Source organism: Portunus trituberculatus, chromosome 15 (assembly GCF_017591435.1).
Source record: "Portunus trituberculatus isolate SZX2019 chromosome 15, ASM1759143v1, whole genome shotgun sequence".
Taxonomy (NCBI): Eukaryota; Metazoa; Arthropoda; class Malacostraca; order Decapoda; family Portunidae; genus Portunus; species Portunus trituberculatus.
Window position 1 is genome coordinate 5,918,629 of NC_059269.1, and position 21,195 is coordinate 5,939,823.

General features: G+C 41.4%; 1 protein-coding gene across 1 annotated transcript in view; it reads right to left on the reverse strand.

The window, feature by feature from the left end:
- The window catches only part of LOC123503953 (Down syndrome cell adhesion molecule-like protein Dscam2), a gene marked incomplete at its 3' end in the record, with an annotated part of 474,494 nt that overhangs the window by 208,440 nt on the left and 244,859 nt on the right, over window positions 1–21,195 (reverse strand). The window contains exon 5 of the mRNA XM_045254079.1: window positions 2,976–3,122. Coding sequence (XP_045110014.1) covers window positions 2,976–3,122 — 147 coding nt within the window. The remainder of the gene's footprint in view (window positions 1–2,975; window positions 3,123–21,195) is intronic.

Consider the following 21,195-nt stretch of genomic DNA (forward strand, 5'->3'; position numbering starts at 1 on the left):
AATCTAACAAGATAAAACTAATAATAAAAATAAATAGAACTAAGTATGCGCTCAAGACACAACAAAATGTACAGTAAAAAAGAGAAAAAAAAGAGCTTACATTTAAGGTTAAGGGAAATACAGCACAGAGTGAAAGTAAGTGCAGAAAGCTCATCAACATACAACCGCTGCCACACTTAGCTCCGACGACTGCGTGATATTGCTAGCCGGAATTCATGATCGTCCCAGGTGGCAATGTATTATTTTCTTTTTACGGTAGTAGTAAATATACATGGAATTACCACTTAGTCAAGTTAATGAGGTGACTCGTCATCACTCTGCATTTCTCGTTTTAAGTAGTGGATTTTTACTCCTCTATGGAATTAATGAACACTGCAGGTGAGCATTTACCTTTCCCTCGTGACAGCGACTCTTATTCACCTTAATGGAATGCATCACAACGGCTAAAGATAGAAGTTGTTAAGGGGAACGTTAGCTTCGCGTGCTCAACAAGTAGGGTGAAGAGAGGCTAGGGAAAGGAGGCTTAGGGGAGAAATTAAGTAGAGGAACACCAGAACATAACAAAGACAGGAAAGAAATCAGATATGAAATACACTATACATTGCAAGAGAGAGAGAGAGAGAGAGAGAGAGAGAGAGAGAGAGAGAGAGAGAGAGAGAGAGAGAGAGAGAGAGAGAGAGAGAGAGAGAGAGAGAGAGAGAGAGAGAGAGAGAGAGAGAAAAATGTTAACGTAAGTGGTACGGAGAGGTCTTGAGATTACAATTACTTCTGAAATTTGGCATGAGCGAAAGAGAAACATGATGTGAGGGATACGAAGAAGCTAAAGGGTTGGAAGAGGCAGGTCGTTGAGGAGGCCTACCACTCGTTTAATTAGCGTGAATAGCAGTTGAACGCGAGGTTGAGGCAGATTTATGGATGAGGGAGGCGTTATGGTTTTAGGCTTAGAGCAGAAGGGAACTTGCTTTGTGTAGGCTGACTGTTCTCACAACACCCTTACTAATGAAGGAACTGTGGATATTGATGAGTGAGTCTATTAGTGTATGTTAGTTGCTATTCTTTTCATTGACATTAATTAAGTTTATCACGTGGTATAGTGAGAATTTTATGTACTAATGTCATTGTGTTCGCATCAGTTTCCTTTTCTTATATTGGATTTCACGTCACTGGCCATAGACTTCACTTTCCACACATGATAGAGGACAGGTTTTTATTTCTAATACCATGTGGGCTTTTCACGGGAATTTATGGGCTTTTTGGGGTACCTCCTATCTCAAAGCCCACCCGCTAGGAAACCGTTGCCCCGAGTGAGGAAGCTAAACCTACACTCGGACCATGGACAGGATTCGAAGCCGTGCACTTGGAGACCCCTCGGACCCCAAAGCACGCATGGTTCCACTGTATCACGGCGGCCCCCTAAGGTTTAATAATTATGTTTGTTATTAACCTCAAATACCTATGTAGTTATACTTGTAATGATTTACGTTCTATTCTATCTACTCTACTGGATCTAACAATACTTAATATATTTTAATAATTTTGATATATTTCATTCATAACAAGTAAATTTATCTTTCGAGGCATTGAAACGTCAAATATTGATGTGATTATGTCTTGTTGAACCATGTGTAACTACCTCTCTCCCTTTGTAGCTAACGTTACTTCTTATAACCCTTTTTCATGTTAGAACATCTCAATATTTACATAGCTAAGAAAGTCAAATACTGATGTTATGCTCATAATAACCCACGTTCAGCTCCGTCTTCCCTTTTGACCTGACGCCAGAACTTCACATCGCTCTACAAACATTATTTCCTTTCCTTGCTTACGGAACACTTCACTCCACACAACATATATCCTCGCCCCTCTCTCCACTCCAATCTCTCTTAATGGTTACGGATTAATTTCGTAGTGTAGGCCTCGTGAGTGGTACTTCATTAAAGACACGTCACGACCACACTCCTATTTACTACTCCAGCCGCGTGGTTCCCTTTCCCGTGGCCCACCAGGGGAAGCCTCCACTTTGCTCCCCCTCACGCAACCAACTGAGCTAAGAATAAGTAAAGAATTTCCGCCTGATCCCTAGAGGACCATGGGATTTTCTACACCAGCTGCTGCGAAGAGAAACACACGCACACACACACGCACACACACACAAAAAAAAAAAAAAAACCCTTGTCCCGTCTCTGTGTGTGTCTGTGTGTTCACTCTCACTTAAGTTTTTTTCTAAGTTTTTCATCAGAGGATACAACTTTGTCCACCACCACCACTCTCCTTTCCCTCTTCTCTCCCCACCTCCATCCCTCACCACCATTCCTTTTCCCTCCTTGTCTTCCATTGCTCTTGCTCGTACGTATCCCTCCCCACTCCACATTCCCTTCCCCACATACACGCACAAAGAAGGAAAGAAGAAAAGTAAATAACTATAAAATAACACCAATAATTATACGCGTAAGTTCAGAAATTTTGTGCGTGTACTCGTAAAGTAATCTGAATAAAGAGTAAGCGATGCAATGATGTTTTTTTTAGTATATCTGACTGTAGGTACTTAATAATCCTCTTATGTATCAATCCTAGCATGTTCATTTTTTGTTGAAATCTAGAGCACTGTGAGGTATTGTTTGTAGAAGGACATGTTAAAAAAATAGATAAATGAATACATAACAAGTCCTTTTCTGGGTACTATTAAAGAGATTGCCATATCACATCTAAACAATCAAAAGTGGTTGTGAAAAATATGTAAAAAAATATAAAACTGCGGAAAAGTTAATCCAGAGAGAACAGTTTGTAGAAGGACATGCTAAAAAAAAGGTAAATGAATACATAATATGCCCTTTCCTGGCTTGCCTTATAAGAAAAGAAAAAACTAACATCTAAACAGTCAAAAGTGAATGTGAAAAATAAGAAAAAAAAATATTAAGCTGCTAAAAAACTTAATCCAGACAGAACAATCGCTTAAAGAAAGACGCGAATCTTACCACTGACGATAATCCGGGCGATGTTGGAGGCTGCGGTGGTTGAGGTGAGGGTGTGCAGGACTCGGCAGCGGTAGGTGGAGTAGGAATCCCCTGCCTTCACATTGTGCACGAGAAGGCGGCCATCAAGGAGAGCCTGGTACTTCCCGTCTGTTGTGGGGAGAGAGAGAGAGGAAAAAACATTATGCTGCGGAACTGAATGACTGACAGTATCGTGCGAGTTGTGTAGAAGAGTAAGGAGAATTTATAATACTGGTGTGGAGGGGTGTGGAGCAGAGCAACAGGCGCCTCTAAAGGGGTGTGCGACGCTGTGTTAAAGGTTGTGACTCCTGATCTAAAGGTCGTGCATTCGGGTCACACCTTCCCGTGGTATTTGGAAGCAGGGAAGCTTGTTGGGAGGGCTTTGCAGTGATATCCAGGAAATATTAGTGTGATTAACTTTTTATTCAATTTTGGTTGTTGTTACATATTGTTATACATTCTGTTCTAATCATTTTTATTGTTACTAATGTCAGTAATTAAGTATTTTGAACCTTTTTTTGTCAAATGAGAGAATATTGTAAAGAAATAAGGGAATTTTTATAAAGCAGATGATCATAGGCACTGACAAGGGTGGCAAGAGAGAGAGAGAGAGAGAGAGAGAGAGAGAGAGAGAGAGAGAGAGAGAGAGAGGCGGGGGAAACATTTATAATAACCTTTTCACATCACCCCATCCAATTTGAAATATATGAAAAAGAAGACAACACTCTCCCACCAAACATATCTTACAAACCATTTCTAATAGACGACGAACAAAAATATGAAATAGTGAGGCGCACGCACGCGAGAAAGTTAAAGGTGACCCCTACATCCGTGCATAAACCCCTCCACAGAAATACTCCAAACCATATTTTCCGTGTCTGCTGAATAAAAACAAGAGCAGGAAACATTTGGGCAAACCAGCAGTACAGTAAAGTAACAGATAGGTAAGCTCGGTATTTTTCCCCAACACGATTCGCAAACCAGCGACATGAGGAGCTAAAAATATTCGACTCATTGAAGAAAAGTAGAGAATAGAATAAGTGAAGGAAAAATTGAATAAAAATTGATATGAAGGAGAGAGAGAGAGAGAGAGAGAGAGAGAGAGAGAGAGAGAGAGAGAGAGAGAGAGAGAGAGAGAGAGAGAGAGAGAGAGAGAGAGAGAGAGAGACCAGAGACAGAAAGAGCGAAACAGGGTAAAAGAGAAACATACACACACACACACACACACACACACACACACACACACACACACACACACACACACACACACACACACACACACACACACACCCTGCCAAGTACCACCAACACGAAGCACCCCTAACACTACTAAACAAGAGGCTAGAGATGTCACAAAAAAGAAAAAAAAACGGTGGTACTGCTGTTGTCCCCCTCTTGCTGTGCCGCTGCCGCCGCCTCCTCCCTGCAGGCGGCACATGCGTGGTGGCTCGCGGGAATGAGGAGATACGAGACACTGTGATGTTCGGGAAAGATAAACGGTGCCTTGATAACGATGGGAAGAGGGTGACAGACCTGATAACGATAAGAGGCACTCAGGAAGGAAGAAGAGAGGAGGAGGAGGACGACGACGAGGAGAAGGAGGTGGAAAGGAAAGATGTGGAGGGAGGAGGAGAAGGAAGAAGAGGAAAAAAGGTGGAAGGAGGAGGGAAAGGAAGAGTGAAAAGACATTTGTTACTTTTACTTGCGTGCTTGGTAACTTTCATTTTTTTTCTTTTTTTCTGTCTTACTCTGTTTCTTTTTGTCATATATTATCTCAACTTTTGTAATAACTCTCTCTCTCTCTCTCTCTCTCTCTCTCTCTCTCTCTCTCTCTCTCTCTCTCTCTCTCTCTCTCTGGGGAAATTTCTAAGATAAGTTAAAATAGAGATGAAGAGAGAGAGAGACAGAGAGAGAGAGAGAGAGAGAGAGAGAGAGAGAGAGAGAGAGAGAGAGAGAGAGAGAGAGAGAGAGAGAGAGAGAGAAAAGAAGGCAACATGATGCAATTAGGTATGCTTATGACGCTGTTGATTTTTCTTTTCTTTCTTTGTGTGTGTGAATGTGTGTGTGTGTGTGTGTGTGTGTGTGTGTGTGTGTGTGTGTGTGTGTGTGTGTGTCTGACCTATCCGTATATGAGCCTCTTCATTATGCTCTCCCTCCTACTTTCCCTCCCTTCAGCTCATGTCCTTCCTGCTGTTCTTGCATTGCCCATCCCATCAGGGCATGAGGTGCGTCCCCTCCAGGAATATTTTTTCATTCATAATATCACAATTTTTCATGGTGACTGGGTTTCTCTCTCCCTCGCCTGCTCCTTCCTCTCCCTGTCAACCCCTTAACGTGGCTTTTCCTCACCCTGATCTCTCTCTCTCTCTCTCTCTCTCTCTCTCTCTCTCTCTCTCTCTCTCTCTCTCTCTCTCTCTCTCAGTGGTCAACGTTCTCGACATATTTACTGATTCTTGCTCTTCTCTTGTGTTCGTCTGTGTTCCCTTCATCGTATCTCATTAGTCATTCCCTGATCCCCCAAAGTCCCTGACCTCTTGCTGCGGTGCCAATCAAGGGAGGGGTGATAGGCCAGGGGTGAGGAGGATGAACATAACTGCACACACTCCTAATTGACCTTCCTGCAGTGCTGAAGCTTACTCATATAATGTTTGTGTTTACTTATACATTAGTAAGGAAGATCTAACACAAGGACAACCAATAGAAAGAGAATGAAATCTAGTACAATTCAATATAAAATGTAATAGTTGAATAGATTCGGAAATAAAACGTGAATTTTCTCTCCTACAACGAGAAATAAAATATTAAAGGTGAGATGATTCAGGTTTTGAAAGTACCTTGAAATTTTTGCTTTTAGATAAATGCCAAGTCCTAGAAAATGGAAAAGGGTATATTTCTTTTTCCAGTTTTTAGGTTCTCATATTAAAGTTTAGTTTGTATCATTGCCAATATAAATTTGAAGATTAGTGGTATATTTTTTAACTTTATTCAAGTGACGTGTGTGTGTGTGTGTGTGTGTGTGTGTGTGTGTGTGTGTGTGTGTGTGTGTGTGTGTGTGTGTGTGTGTGTGTGTGTACGTGCATCTTGATAAAGTGTCAGTGCATTAATTATGATGCGATAAATGCATTTGATGGCTCGCTATTTAAATACATGCGCATATTGCATAAGATAATACTGAGAGAGAGAGAGAGAGAGAGAGAGAGAGAGAGAGAGAGAGAGAGAGAGAGAGAGAGAGAGAGAGAGAGAGAGAGAGAGAGAGAGAGAGAGAGAGAGAGAGAGAGAGAGAGAGAGAGAGATAGATCAAGTGAGATAAGCAGTGACAGTGATGGACAGGAGCAGAAGCAGCCGCGGGATGGAAGGTGTGTTGTATATCAGAAGAAAAATAAAAGTCCTGAAGCCGCAGAAGTAACAAGATTATCAAGACCGCAAACCAGCAACACCAACGCAGCCAAACAACACACACACACACACACACACACACACACACACACACACACACACACACACACACACACACACACACACACACACACACACGTTACGTACACTAAAGAGGAGAAAAACTCGTAACTCGCAAAATTTCCCTTAACAAATTCGTGTGTGAAATTACTTAAAGATACGAAAAGGTTTAAAATTGTACCATTTATTATTTCACTTTTAGTTCATCATTAATAGTTCCATCCGCTCCTCCTCCTCCTCCTCCTCCTCCTCCTCCTCCTCCTCCTCCTCCTCCTCCTCCTCCTCCTCCTCCTCCCTCTCCGCTCCCCGCCTAGGCTCCCGATACACGAGGGAGAGATAATATACTGCTCTCAGGGCCAATATATTACAGGAGGTATATATACAGGGTGGCCCAAAAGTCGTATACCCAGTTCACAGTTGTCCAGAGTCGTTGTTTATGATACTGTTTTACTCTGTATGAATCTTGTTTTCTTTCCGCTTTCGTTTTTCTTCTTCGTTTTCGTTGTTTTGTTGATATCCGTCTTAGTCTTCATTTTTTCCCTCTCCTTCCTCCTCTTTTTGTCTTCTCTTCCTCCTCTTCTTCCTCCTCCTCATTTTTCTGAGAGTGCAGTAAAAGAAAAATGCATTCGTGGATATTACAACACATATGCGTTTGTACTTAGTTGCTGTAGTAGTTACGATTGTTGTGTTGTTGTTGTAGTGATGGTGGTGATGGTGGTGGTAGTGTGTGTGTGTGTGTGTGTGTGTGTGTGTGTGTGTGTGCGTGTGCGTGTGTTTGTAGTATTAAAAATTATTCATTGGCATTACAAGCTGCCTGCACGTGTGAAAATATATATACATATAGTTTTGCCTGTGCGTTGTGTGTCGTGGGATTAAGACGCGAAAGTTTACGTGTACAACTCATGTTCTCCCTCATGCATTTTTAACGCATGAAAATATATGGAGATTTTTCAGTGGCCGGCAGAGTTATGGCATAAATTTACCCCCTTCCCTCTCCCTCCCCTTCCCTTGTGCCACAAACCCTCACCTCAACCCACACCAAAAGACTTGAATCGTGGTTTATCCCCGAGGCTTTTTTCATACAGCATATATATTTTTTTACATACTTGGTGTCTGGCTCGTAAATTTAGCGCGTGGCCCTGTTGGCATAAATAATACATACAGGCGCGTGTCCCCAGAATTTGAGGACATGATGTGTGGCGCTCCATTTTTCGGTTATGTATATTTTTCCTGCCTCTTGTGATAAATGAGATTGTGATTTATGGTGTGCGTGATTACGGCCGAAAATTGAATTACAAATGAAACTTTTTTTTTTTTTTTGGCCAAGGGAAGGGAAGGGAAGGGAGGAGGAAAGACAGGGAAGGGAGGAGTAAGGTAGGTGAGTGGGGGAAATGGGATGAGGGAGGGTGTAAAATAATTTATATTTGGTTATTGAGGAATTTTTTTTGTTATAATATAGAGCACCATGGCCTCGTCCTCTGGCGCTGCGTACACACAATATTACTGAAGCATTACTGTGCTGGGCTGGCGGGTGGAGGGATGGGGTGGTGGGTGGAGGGGTGGGATGGTGGGTTGGGGTGCTGGGGTTCCGGAGGGAAGTGGGTTGATCAAGGCTTCCACTGGAGGGGAGAAGAGCAGGGTGTGTGTTACGGTTTGTGATCGTTCCATTTTGTTTAGAAGGATTGCAGGTTCGTGGATTGTGTTCAGCAGCGGAGGTTATTTAATTATCTTGTCTTAGTAAACGTCTGTATTGTACTCTGATAAGATGAAAGCTGTGTTTGGTAAAATGCAATACCTTGTTTTTAGCTTTTTTTTGCAGCATGATTTTTTGTTCAGGATTTTCAGGTGTGTTCCGTGACAAAGAAACTGATGAAGATCTTTCTGAATTTCACGTTTTTGTTTATCTTTCATGTAAATTAGAATAGCTGTTATATTTATGAAACAAATCATTACTAATGTCCTCGTCTTTCAATCCTAAACTCCTAAGGGCCTGGGACGCGCGAGTCGACACTGTTCATATCCCGGCGTGTTTCCCGCCCACCCATTCATCGAGTAGGTGGTTCCCAAGAGAGGATGAAGACAAGTGGACTGTATGTCGTATTCCCGGGTTTGGATTCCAACTTATTATGAACTTAATGCAAGTTGGAGCATACGGTGAATGTGCTGCATTGATTACAACAAAATGCGAAGTGTCTTTGTCAGAAATGATTTTCATACTATTAGATATTTGCCTTAATTATCATACTTTTGGTTCATCGCACGAAAGAATCGTTGAGAAGATTAGAAATACCAAAATACCAGAGAAAATTTACTTTGGAATTGATGGATCACTAGTAAGAGGACAATTGGAACTGCGTCATCGCTCTCTATCGTTTATCCTGGTGTGTTTGCCACTGTTTTGATGCTTTGAAGACTTAGGAGACTTACTGAAGCACAACAATGATAGAGAAGGAAGGAACATGGTATCTAAAGACGGCTCTACATTCTAAATAGAAGCATGAAGTAGAAAAAAAGGAAAACTCCCACCATGCGTACTGGATGTGACAAGACAGTGCAAAGGGAAGAGGACGAGGAAAGGGATCAGAGCTCTAAGTCTGTAGGACACTAAAAGACGGAGGACAGATTTGTTAAAAGAAGGATCCAATTTTTATAGCGTTGTACAGGGAAGGCAAAAGTGTGAACGGATACTAAAACATCGAGAAAAAAAGACAGAAAGGAAAGGAGAGAAGAGTTGTGCAGCATAGAATTCACGTCGGAAATTTTACGCAATGCAATAGTGAATAAAACACTTTCAGTTATAGCTCTCGCCTTCCTTCTTTTTTCTCCTCTTTCCTTTCCTCTTCCTCCTCTTCCTCCTATTCCAATTCCGCCTCTTCCTCCTCCTCCTCCTCCAAGCACCGGACTCTCCTGACTCTTCAAACTTTATCCATTAAACTTTTGAATTCTTGAGATATTTATTTTACGTGGCGCAAAAAAAAGAGCAGCGGCGCGGTAATGACTTCGTCGCTTCACCTGGACTTCTGGCAGGTGCTTTGAGGCTTCACCAGGTGTCATTTGCCTTGGGAGGAAGGAGTGTAAAGGCTGATTTAGGAGCCTTTTAGTGGCGACGGTTGGGGCGGCAACGTTCATTGCGCTGGCGGTTTTATCTGTGGCGGCAGCTTTGGGTTGTGATGATGGTGGTCGTGTGATGGTAATGGTGGTGGGGGCACGTGTGTGTGTGTGTGTGTGTGTGTGTGTGTGTGTGTGTGTGTTCCTGTGTGCTCGTTTCCCTTCACGCATGTTCCAATTCATGTCTAGAAGGTGGATGTGCGTCAGTAGCTGTCTCGGTGTCAGCATCTGTAATGTGTGGAATTACCATGAATATTCCGTGATTACCGTGAACTGCGTGGAGGGAGACAGGCGGCGGTGGCAGTGGTGGTAGTGGCGGTAGTGGTGACGGCGTGGTGGTGGCGGTGTGGCGGCGGCGGCGTGGCGGCGTTAACCCTCCTGCGCCCCTCTCCCTCAATTGCTGCCCAAATGTCACATCAAGATCTCGTTTTCTTCTCGCAAAACACCCATTTAAGGGTTTCGTGATAGCCACTACATTACAAACCTGCACAGCTTTCCGCCAAAATTATTCTCATACCCTTCATTAATAATTGTTATGGCCGCCACTACAGGGAAGGGAGGAAGGATCGACCCGAGAGTTTTAAAAGAGAAACAGTAAAGGAATAGGTGGGTACTCTCTCGGTGCCGCGACATTCACGCTAGGGTCACGGAGGGGAAATGCAGACCTTCCTTTATTATTGAAAAAAGTAAAAGAAAAAAGCTAGCTATATATAGATGTGAAAGTGATAAAAATTGGAGAATGAATATAGAGCAGGGGAAAATTCTTGATTTCAAATAAAACGCAAGAAGATTAAAGCAAAATCTATAATAGTGCGTTATGAGAGTGTGCGGGAGAGTGTAACCTATTTGTAATCTATTTGTTTATTAAATTTCCAGGCGTTTAATATAACTATGGGTTTTGCATTTTTCCTTCCTTTTCGATAAATTCTTTTAAGCTTCATATATTTAATTGTTACCAGTCAGCACAGAAAAAAAAAAATGTCGAGTTAAAATAATAGAAAAATGAGATATGTGTTTGAGGTCTATAGAGTGAAGAGAAAGTTGAAGTGTAAAAGAATGAGAGATAGAAAAAAAAATGATGTCTGGCAAGTTCTTCCCTCAAAATGCCAAGGAGGAGTTTTCAGATCGATTAAATTACAAAAGTCCCAGAAATGTCGCGGTGCTTCCCTGGCGAGCAAGAGGGAAGGGAAATTTGCAAAGAGGGGCAGCAAAAATGGCAAACTGTGTCACAAAATTTTCTGGTAAAGTGCATGAAAGAAGGAGAAAAGGCGTGAGAATAACAGTCATACATGCAGCTTCCCTTGCCATTCTCTCTCTCTCTCTCTCTCTCTCTCTCTCTCTCTCTCTCTCTCTCTCTCTCTCTCTCTCTCTCTCTCTCTCTCTCTCTCTCTCTCTCTCTCTCTCTCTCTCTGTGTGTGTGTGTGTGTGTGTGTGTGTGTGTGTGTGTGTGTGTGTGTGTGTGTGTGTGTGTGTGTGTGTAAATGCATGTGCGTGTTTGTTCGGAACTACTTTCATGTTTCAAGCGAGCATTTTTAGCTAATAGTCTTGGGGACACACACACACACACACACACACACACACACACACACAGAGAGAGAGAAGGCCTGGTTCGAGTCCCGGTAAAGCGGCGAGGCAAATGGGCAAGCCTCTTAATGTGTAGCCCCTGTTCACCTAGCAGTAAAATAGGTACGGGATGTAACTCGAGGGATTGTGGCCTCGCTTTCCGGGTGTGTGTTGTGTGTTGATGTGGTCTCAGCCCTACCCGAAGATCGGTCTATGAGCTCTGAGCTCGCTCCGTAATGGGAAGGACTGGATGGGTGACCAGTAGACGACCGAGGTGAATTACACTATGTAGTTTCCCGTAATAACTTGTCCACAATGCGCGTTCATATTCACACAGAAAGGAGGCGAGTTTCGTAAATTTTTAACTCTCATTCACCCGCGTCACCAATTTGATCGGAAAGCAGAGGAGTTGAGCAGCGCCCTGAGAGCCAAACCAGCAGCCAGCAGCCAGCCAACCCCAGTGACGTGTTCAATTACTGACTCAATTATTCCCGCACTTCATCATTCTTTCAGTGAGCATTCCCTTCTTTCCTCCTCTTCTTCCTCCCCTACCGATATCTCATTTTTTCCTTCCCTTTCTACTTGCTTGCTTCTTTTGGGAGTCTTCCGTTTATGATCATTCTCTCTCTCTCTCTCTCTCTCTCTCTCTCTCTCTCTCTCTCTCTCTCTCTCTCTCTCTCTCTCTCTCTCTCTCTCTCTCTCTCTCTCTCTCTCTCTCTCTCTCCATACTCTACCCTTTCCCTCCTTGAATTCCTCCTCTTTCTCTGCTCTCCTCTCTATCAAGCGCTCCCACTCCTCTCCCCACTACTGCCTTCTTCTCCTATGCTCATCTCTCGCCTTTCTCTCCCAACTCAGTCTCTCTCTCTCTCTCTCTCTCTCTGCGTCTTGATGCCTTCCTTGTCTCCTCAGTGCCACGTCTAAGCTCTGTCTCGTGTGGGTCTTTTATATTCATATTTTGCCTCTGGATTTATGTTATCTTAATACGAAAGTTCTTTTATATTGTCTTGTTTTATTATTTTGTGTAGAAGTAGTGCCATTTATTATTAACGTTGGTTATCGTTATAGCTACCATTATTATTATTATCGTCATTATTATTGTTGATTTTTTGTCATTGTGTTTAGTAGCATTAACATTTTACTTTTATGTGTTACTTATTATTATTATTATTATTATTATTATTATTATTATTATTATTATTATTATTATTATAAGTGATTCCTCTACCTTTTCATTAATTTTTGTTGACTTTATTCCAGTCTTCTTCATCTCTGGGAATCTCTCTCTCTCTCTCTCTCTCTCTCTCTCTCTCTCTCTCTCTCTCTCTCTCTCTCTCTCTCTCTCTCTCTCTCTCTCTCTCTCTCTCTCTCTCTCTCTCTCTCTCTCTCTCTCTCTCTCTCTCTCTCTCGTGAGTGATGGTATTTTGTTGATAACTTTTCATAGAATTGGAATTTTGTGAATCTCATTACGTATTTCTTCGTTAGGAACATCATCCTTCTGACTTATTGTCGTGGTGATATTGCCAAACAGTGCTTTATTCCTGTGAAAACCCGAGAGAGGCACACAGACAGAGAGACAGACAAGCAGCCCGTCTGAGCGCTCATTGCAATATAGATTTTTCCATGTAAGAGTGGTCCCCAATCGATGATGTTCTATTTTTATCTCTCCATTAGTTCCTCCACTCTCAGTGTAACGATCAGGATTAATTCATTCCTTCCTCTTCTCTGCGTGTCGAATAGTTCAGACAATGATAATCAATTCTAGTAAAACAATTACATGAGAAACTAGACGTAATAAAAAATCATAAATTACACCGACGATCAGGAATTATTTAATATTTCCGCCCTCTTCCTCATCTCCTCGCCAAGTCAAGACAATGGCAGCATAATCTAGAAATGAATAGATAAGTGAATAAAATGATTAATATGTTTCTCACCAATTAGGTCAATATTAACTCTTTTCTTCCATCTTCCTCCGGGCCTCATTGCTCTTTACATAATAACAACCAAATCTGAGAGAAAAAAAAGAAAATAGAAACAAAAAAGAATAATACACCATCCTCTTTTATAATTCACATAAAAAAAAGGTTGAAAAAAGGGAAAAAAAAAAAGGTAGGGACAAAGGCTTGGCAGAGGAGCACGTGCCTGCCTACCCACAACCCACTCTAAGCTAGACAGGCATACGCGGATATGTGGAATGAACGTCGCAGCTTAAATGGGGTGCGAGTGAGCGCGTGGGACCCTCATGGCAGCGACCAACCATTTTTGTCTTCCTGCAACTTTAAGCATCCTCTTCCTATTTTTTCCTTCTTGTCTTATTTTTTCGGTATTTCTAAGAGTTTTTTTTTTATTACCCCTGTTTTTGGTGGCTTGGTATAAATGTGTTGTTGTTGTTGTGTTTGGTGGTGGTGCTGGTGGTGGAAGTGGTTGCTTTGTTGTTATTGTTGTTGTTGTTTTGGATGAAGTTAGTGGTTAAAGTAGTAGTAGTGGTAGTAGTAGTAGTAGTAGTAGTAGTAGTAGTAGTAGTAGTAGTAGTAGTAGCAGTAGTAGTAGTAGTAGTAGTAGTAGTAATTGATGTTGTTGATGTTGTTTTTGTTGTTGTTGTTGTTGTAGCAGTAGTAGTAGTAGTAGTAACTGTAGTAGTAGTAGCAGTATTTGTTGTTGTTGGTGTTGTTGTTGTTGTAGTAGTAGTAGTAGTAGTAGTAGTAGTAGTAGTAGTAGTGGTAGTAGTAGTAGTAGTAGTAGTGGTAGGAGTAGTAGTAGTAGTAGTTCTTGTTTTTGTTGTTATTGTTGTTGTAGTAAAAATAATAAGAAAAAATGAGAATGACAGTACAAGATTAAGAATAAATAAGAGAGTTCTGTTGCCGCTACTACTACTACTACTACTACTACTACTACTACTACTACTACTACTACTACTACTTCTATTTCTATTTCTATTTCCACTACTACTACTACTACTACTACTACTACTACTACTACTACTACTACTACTACTACTACTACTACTACTGCCACTACTACTTCTACTATCACCAGCGCCATAATTTCAACAGGAGCACCGAAAGTACCAGTAGTAGAAATAGTAATTAGTAATATTGGTAGGAATTACTGATTTTTTTCATCCTTGCCTCGCGTGACCGACACATCGATTGTACAGAGGGAGGGCGAGGCTGCGAATAAGTGTCTTTGTGTTTCAATATACTTTTTTCGTGGAAACTTATTTTTGTGTCTATCTTGTGCAAGTAAAACAGGCAGGTGTGTAAAATAAATGTAGTAGGCGTGGTAGTAATAGGAGTGGTAGTGGTAGTAGTTGCAGTAGTAGGAATGGTAATAGTAGTAGTAGTAGTAGTAGTAGTAGTAGTAGTAGTAGTAGTAGTAGTAGTAGTAGTGGTAGTGGTAGTAGTTGTAGTAGAAGAAGTAGCAGTAGTAGTAGTAGTAGTAGTAGTAGTAGTAGTAGTAGTAGTAGTAGTAGTAGTAATAGTAGGAATGGTAGTGGTAGTAGTTGTAGTAGAAGTAGTAGCAATAGTAATGATAGTAGTTGTAGTAGTAGTAGTAGCAGCAGTGGCAAAAGAGCAACACACACCACCACCACCACTACTACTACTACTACTACTGCTGCTGCTGCTGCTAGTACTGATTCCTGCACTGCACTGCTACTGCTACTGCTGCACTACTACTACTACTACTACTACTACTACTACTACTACTACTACTACTACTACTACTACTACTACTACTACTACTACCTACCTCTAACAGTAAAAATAATAATAAAAGTGAATATGAGCGTTAAAGAGAATAATTCCCAAAGAATAATGGGTGAAATTAATTTTGGACCAGTACACACGCACACACACACACACACACACACACACACACACACACACACACACACACACACACACACACACACACACACACACACACACACACACACACACACACACACACACACACACACACACACACACACATCTGAATATGGATGCACCTGTTAACAACATAACATCCACAGGTGCAAATCCAGAGGAGGGGAAAGGAGGTACAGGAAGACTGGGAGAGTAGGAGTAGGTGGATGGAGATACGGAAGAGGGATTAATGAAGACAGAGAGATGGGAGAAGAGGCAGGTGAGACTGGTAGAAGAGTTTAGTAGATAGAGGAAGATAAATTGTATAGGAATTTTCTGGTTTATTGAGTTTTCTTGGAATTAGGAAATACATTGCAGTTTCCATATTTTTAAAGCTTTTTTTACTAAGTAAGTCTCAAATAATAATAATATTAGCATAAAAGAAATGAGAAACATCAAATTTTACTACGAATATCAATAACTACTACTACTACTACTACTACTACTGCACCCTTATTGGCCGGTTAAGATCCCACACGATCATTGCCTTCATACTGTTAATAAGACAACATTCTTTCCCTCAGCTGTTCTTGATTAATTAGAATGTATAACAGGTAGCATGGTCATAGAAGTTTAAATATTTGAGTTGCTGGTATGGCTGTCAGATATTTTCATTACCTATACCTCTTGTTTACTTCGTTTACCTGTGGTGCAATAGAGTATAAAAGCACCGGGTTTACTGGAGAGTTTTGTGTTATATGGAGTGAGTCGCCCATTTAGTACAGTTTCCATCCGACTTGTCTGTTCTTTCCTCTAATTAGATAGATTGATATTTTTCTTTCTCATTGATTCTGGTATTTTTCAGGTATGTTGGATTCTCTCTCTCTCTCTCTCTCTCTCTCTCTCTCTCTCTCTCTCTCTCTCTCTCTCTCTCTCTCTCTCTCTCTCTCTCTCTCTCTCTCTCTCTCTCTCTCTCTCTCTCTCTCCTTCATCTGAGCTTATTCTCTCCTTTCACAGCCTTCCATGCATCTCCCTCACCCTCTCTCGCTCTGTTTCTCATATCCACAGGGACAAAGTAACAATTATCCACCTAACAAGGACAAGTTATTCTCGTCCTTCTCCCCTTCCCTTGACTTGCCCATGTTAAACGTCCGGCTTCTTTACTCTTTGCCATCAGGCTTATTGGGGATGTCAGTTGCTCCTTCTCTTCACTCAGCCTTGTTCATACTGCTCTTCGTGGTATTTGTTGCTTCTACAGATGAGGTCGCGTGGGAGAGGTTGTTAGGCTGAAAACTCCTTGATTTTTGGGTTATATATTTTTTGGTCTCTTTATGTTTAGAGATTGGCATTACACTGAGTCTTCTTTATTTTTGCTGCTTTTGTTCAGTACTTTTCTTACTTGATTAAAGAAAAGTTCATCTGATGTGGTGGCTTAGCTGCTTTTGTTTCGATAACTGACCATTTGATCTGTACTGTGTTTTTTTTCTAATGTTAAAGGTAGTTGTTTAGTATTCAGGTTATATAGAAATGTTCTCAATGGCAAACGTGAGATGATTTTTTTTAGCCGCACGATTATTGAAACTGTCATCTAGCACTTAAACAACCTCAGTGTGTAGCTAGAATATGATGAAACTGATGGCGGGGTTGTGAAAAATTGTAATAAAATAGGTTGGTGTGAATTTTGAATATGATTTGAAAAGATATCGTCCACAGCAGGAAGGATTGAGAGCTTGAAGTTTTAAGTGACTTTAGTAGGATCATATAGGATTACTTTGATTAAATAACAAGTTGGGTATTATTTCTAGTATTGAAAAGGTTATAATGTTAATACGTGTACTTCATTTAGCTTGTATTTTCTTTGACTATATATTTTCTAGAATTAAAATAAGTAAATACATTTAGAATTTTAATTACCATAGACGCAAAATCCGATGTTTTTAAAGCCAGAGGACACAAAAGGGAGAAGGTTAAAGGGACAAGTGCGTATGTGTTATTGTACGCACGAATGAATATAACACGTGAGCAAGGAATGTAGAAATACCTTCGTATGAGTATTTCTCTTTGAATTTATCAGGTTTTTGTTATTCATGGTGCGGTGCTGAATTAAGGTTGTGTGTGTGTGTGTGTGTGTGTGTGTCTGTGTGTGTGTGTGTGTGTGTGTGTGTGTGTGTAACTTTTTTTTTCCTTCCTACTCTGACAACTGTTTCCATTCGCCATTCTTCACTGTCTGTGTATTTCCTTATTTTTCTCGTCTCTTCAACCTACACATCCTCCTATAGTTTTTTCTTTTCTTTTTTTACTGTGCCGTTTGTTTCCTTTTCTCTTTTCTCGTTTCCTCCTTTTTCCCATCAGTTCCTTCCTTCGGTTCTTTTTTTTATTTTTTCATTCACGTTTTATTTCACTTTGCATCTTCAATGTAATTTATTTGCGTCCCTTCCCACGTCTTTTCATGCATTGCTTTGGAAAGACTCTATCTGTTCATTCTGATTTCCCTTTCTTTTAACTCTATTTGCCTGATCTTACACCGGCTCTCTTCCTTTCCTAACCATTTCCTCTTACTCGTTCAAACATCTCCCTTTTCTTACTTCTCACTCTCTCTATGCTCACCTCCCATCTTCACTCCGTCTTTCCTCTCCGAACGATTTTATGCTCCATATAACGCGGGCAGTTCCTTATCCCTTCTCTTGTGTGTGTGTGTGTGTGTGTGTGTGTGTGTGTCCGTTCCTTCCTCCTTCTTCCGCTTCCTCTTTCTCATCATACCTCACAACACATATCCTTCCCAGTGCCTCACCTCTCCGCGCCGCCGTCCCTGTGTCACTCCCCCGCTGACAACCGTATTTCTCGCCGCTATAAATGTACAGGAAAGTTGGAGCTTTGGGTTCGGAGGGAGGCGGGGAGCGAATTTATGGTCATCGAAGTGATATTCAGTGTCAGGGGGGTAAAGGAAGTGGGTGAAAAATGCTTGCGAATTGGATATATTGCTCTGGAAGCCTTGCAAACGCGTTATAGGAGGGAGGTGGTGGTAGTGGTGGTGGTAGTGAAGGCTGCACCGTGATGGATGGCTGAGTGGTGCGGTGTGGAGTGTTGTGTTTAGGGGAGGGAGATGAAAGGTAGTGATGGTGATGAGTAATGGGGGGAAATGTTAAGGGTCAGTTGGCGTTGGTTGGTGGAGGGTTTAATGGTGGTGGTGGCAACTCTAGCTGACAGGTGGGAGGGTGCGAGGCTTAATGGTGCTTACTGCTGAAAGGTGAGTGATACTTAACTCACCTGGGAATGGCTGTGTTCGTATATCTGTCTGTTTATGTGTTTAGTGTCGGCGAGGACAGAAGGGAGTACAATGGAGGGGAGGGCAGGGTCTGGTCAGTCAGTTCATGTCGAGAAAGGACTTACGTAGTGTGTTTGGAAAATATGAGTGAATTGTTGGTTTTATGAGCGTTGATACCTTAAGCTGGTTAGGTGGTGTTATGCTGCTTGTGTGTGTGTGTGTGTGTGTGTGTGTGTGTGTGTGTGTGTGTGTGTGTGTAAAGGGAGTGAGTGTGTATTGTAGATGACAGTCACGAAAAAATATGTACTGTTAAAAGGATAAAAGTAATTTTGAAAACACGGACACACACACACACACACACACACACACACACACACACACACACACACACACACACACACACACACACACACACACATACACACACACACACACACACACACACACACACACACACACACACACACACACACACACACACACACACACACACACACACACACACACACACACACACACACACACACACACACACACACACACACACACACACACACACACACACACACACACACACACACACACACACTTTTGAACCCTTTTCCGTGATGAAATGTTGGCAGCAGAGAGACGCCGCCGTGAATTTTAGCGAGGGCACACGCGGCGGCTCAGTAAGCCCCTTAACATGCACCCTTGTGTTCCGCTGCGGCGAGAAGTGAAATTCAGGGAAAAGTTCACACAGCTCAAAGGCGGTGACTCGGCGTGAGCAGCTGCTCTGAAAAGGCAGATTTCCGTCTGTTGCTTACTCGGTACATAAGCGGCGGTAAATGTAACCTTGTCCTTGGTGTTCATTGATGCCTCTTTTTGAAGCTGACTTGATGCACAGAAAATCATCTTCTGGTAGGGCTTATATGCACAGTAGGATTCGACGAAGTTGCGTGAAAATGACGAGAAATAGAAGACTTGAGGAGCGACAGGCGGCGTTCCAGACACACGACAGAATGGAGACAGGAAAGAAAAATAATAGTTTCTTAAATATTTCCTCGGTGTGGGAATAAAAAAATAAAGAATGAAGTGGGATGGAGTGGCGTGAAAGACGGGTGAGTGGCGCCAGGCCGTGGAAAGGATGGAGATGGAACGGATGTCGAGACAAGTGGTAAAGGATGTGGTGTGTAATTGTGTTAAGGGCGTTTGATGGTTCGTTAATTGGAAGGTGTGTGTGTGTGTGTGTGTGTGTGTGTGTGTGTGTGTGTGTGTGTGTCGTATTTTGTCAGTGTGTGCGTCTGTTTGTCTGGCTGTGTGTGTATGTGTGTGTGTGTGTGTGTGTGTGTGTGTGTGTGTGTGTGTGTGTGTGTGTGTGTGTGTGTGTGTGTGTGTGTGTGTGTGTGTGTGTGTGTGTGTGTGTGTGTGTGTGTGTGTGTGTGTGTGTGTGTGTGTGTGTGTGTGGACAAAAGCGAGGGCTTGTTTTCACCTGGCTTCATCATCATGCAGTTTTGTGACATTAAACAAAAGCTTAGATGTTCACCGCCATGTATATATTTTTTATCCCACCTTGCAATATAACACCAAAGAGGCCGGAACCTTAGACAAATAAATGTGCTCTTGTTACTGAATAAATAAAAAATAATTTGGTGCGTGTGGTTTGAGAGAACTTTACTGTATACATTAGCATTGGACATGGAAATTGAATAGAAATAGTTGAGGTGTTTGTGTTGACTGTGGTAGAAAAACCTTGATTCAGGTGAAGTTGTAAAGGTGAAGGTGAACGTCTAATGTACAAAATGTAGTGGTAGAATACAGATAAAAGTAGTTATTTTTTTCATTGTTGTTATGGAAGGTTTCATCAGGTAATGTCCATATGATCGCGCTTTTTTCGTTGAAATGAGAGTAATATTGTAAGTGTTTCAACTAGGGAAAGAAAATATTTGTCTTGGATTCTGTGCGTCGCTTTTCCTAAGAGTTTGCTATTCTGTCACACTGCTTATATGTCTGAACACACACACACACACACACACACACACACACACACACACACACACACACACACACACACACACACACACACACACACACACACACACACACACACACACACACACACACACACACACACACACACACACACATTCTTCAACAAAATCATTGTCCATTATTAGCAAGGAGGTTTTTCTTTCTCATCAAATATGCAAAGGTATCTAACATTTATTATAACCAACACCACGAATATAAAACTTACCTCCCCTTCTTCCCAGTTCCTCCTCCTCCTCCTCCTCCTCCTCCTCCTCCTATTAATATGACATAAACCTCATAAGAACGACGGGTTTAGTTTATAAAAATACTGATGATGGATAAAGATATTTCCAATGAGCAGAGTTTGCGGTGCTTCAGTATAGACGAACACATTGTCGCCCGGTATTATGTTGAAACAAAACTTTTGCTTTGGCAGAGATAAAAATAGTATTCGCACAGAAAATACCTGAGGAAGCACCAGGGAATGTGTTGTTCATGTTGTTGTTGTTGTTGTTGCTATTATTATTATTATTATTATTAGTAGTAGTAGTAGTAGTAGTAGTAGTAGTAATAGTAGTAGTAGTTGTAGTAGTATTGTCATTATTACTGTAGATTTTATCACTATTATTAATGTTATTGTTTTTCTTGTTTGTTATGTTTTTTTTTCTTGTTTCGTGAATTATTTTAATATTTTCTTTCTATTTATCGTTATTTTTTTTTGCATTTTTTAGAGATAATTATATATTCTCTGTTTCATATTCATTTTTTGTGTTTTCATTTTGTTTTATTTTGTTTAAACTCTCTCTCTCTCTCTCTCTCTCTCCTCTCTCTCTCTCTCTCTCTCTCTCTCTCTCTCTCTCTCTCTCTCTCTCTCTCTCTCTCTCTCTCTCTCTCTCTCTCTCTCTCTCTCTCTCTCTCTCTCTCTCTCTCTCTCTCTCTCTCTCTCTCTCTC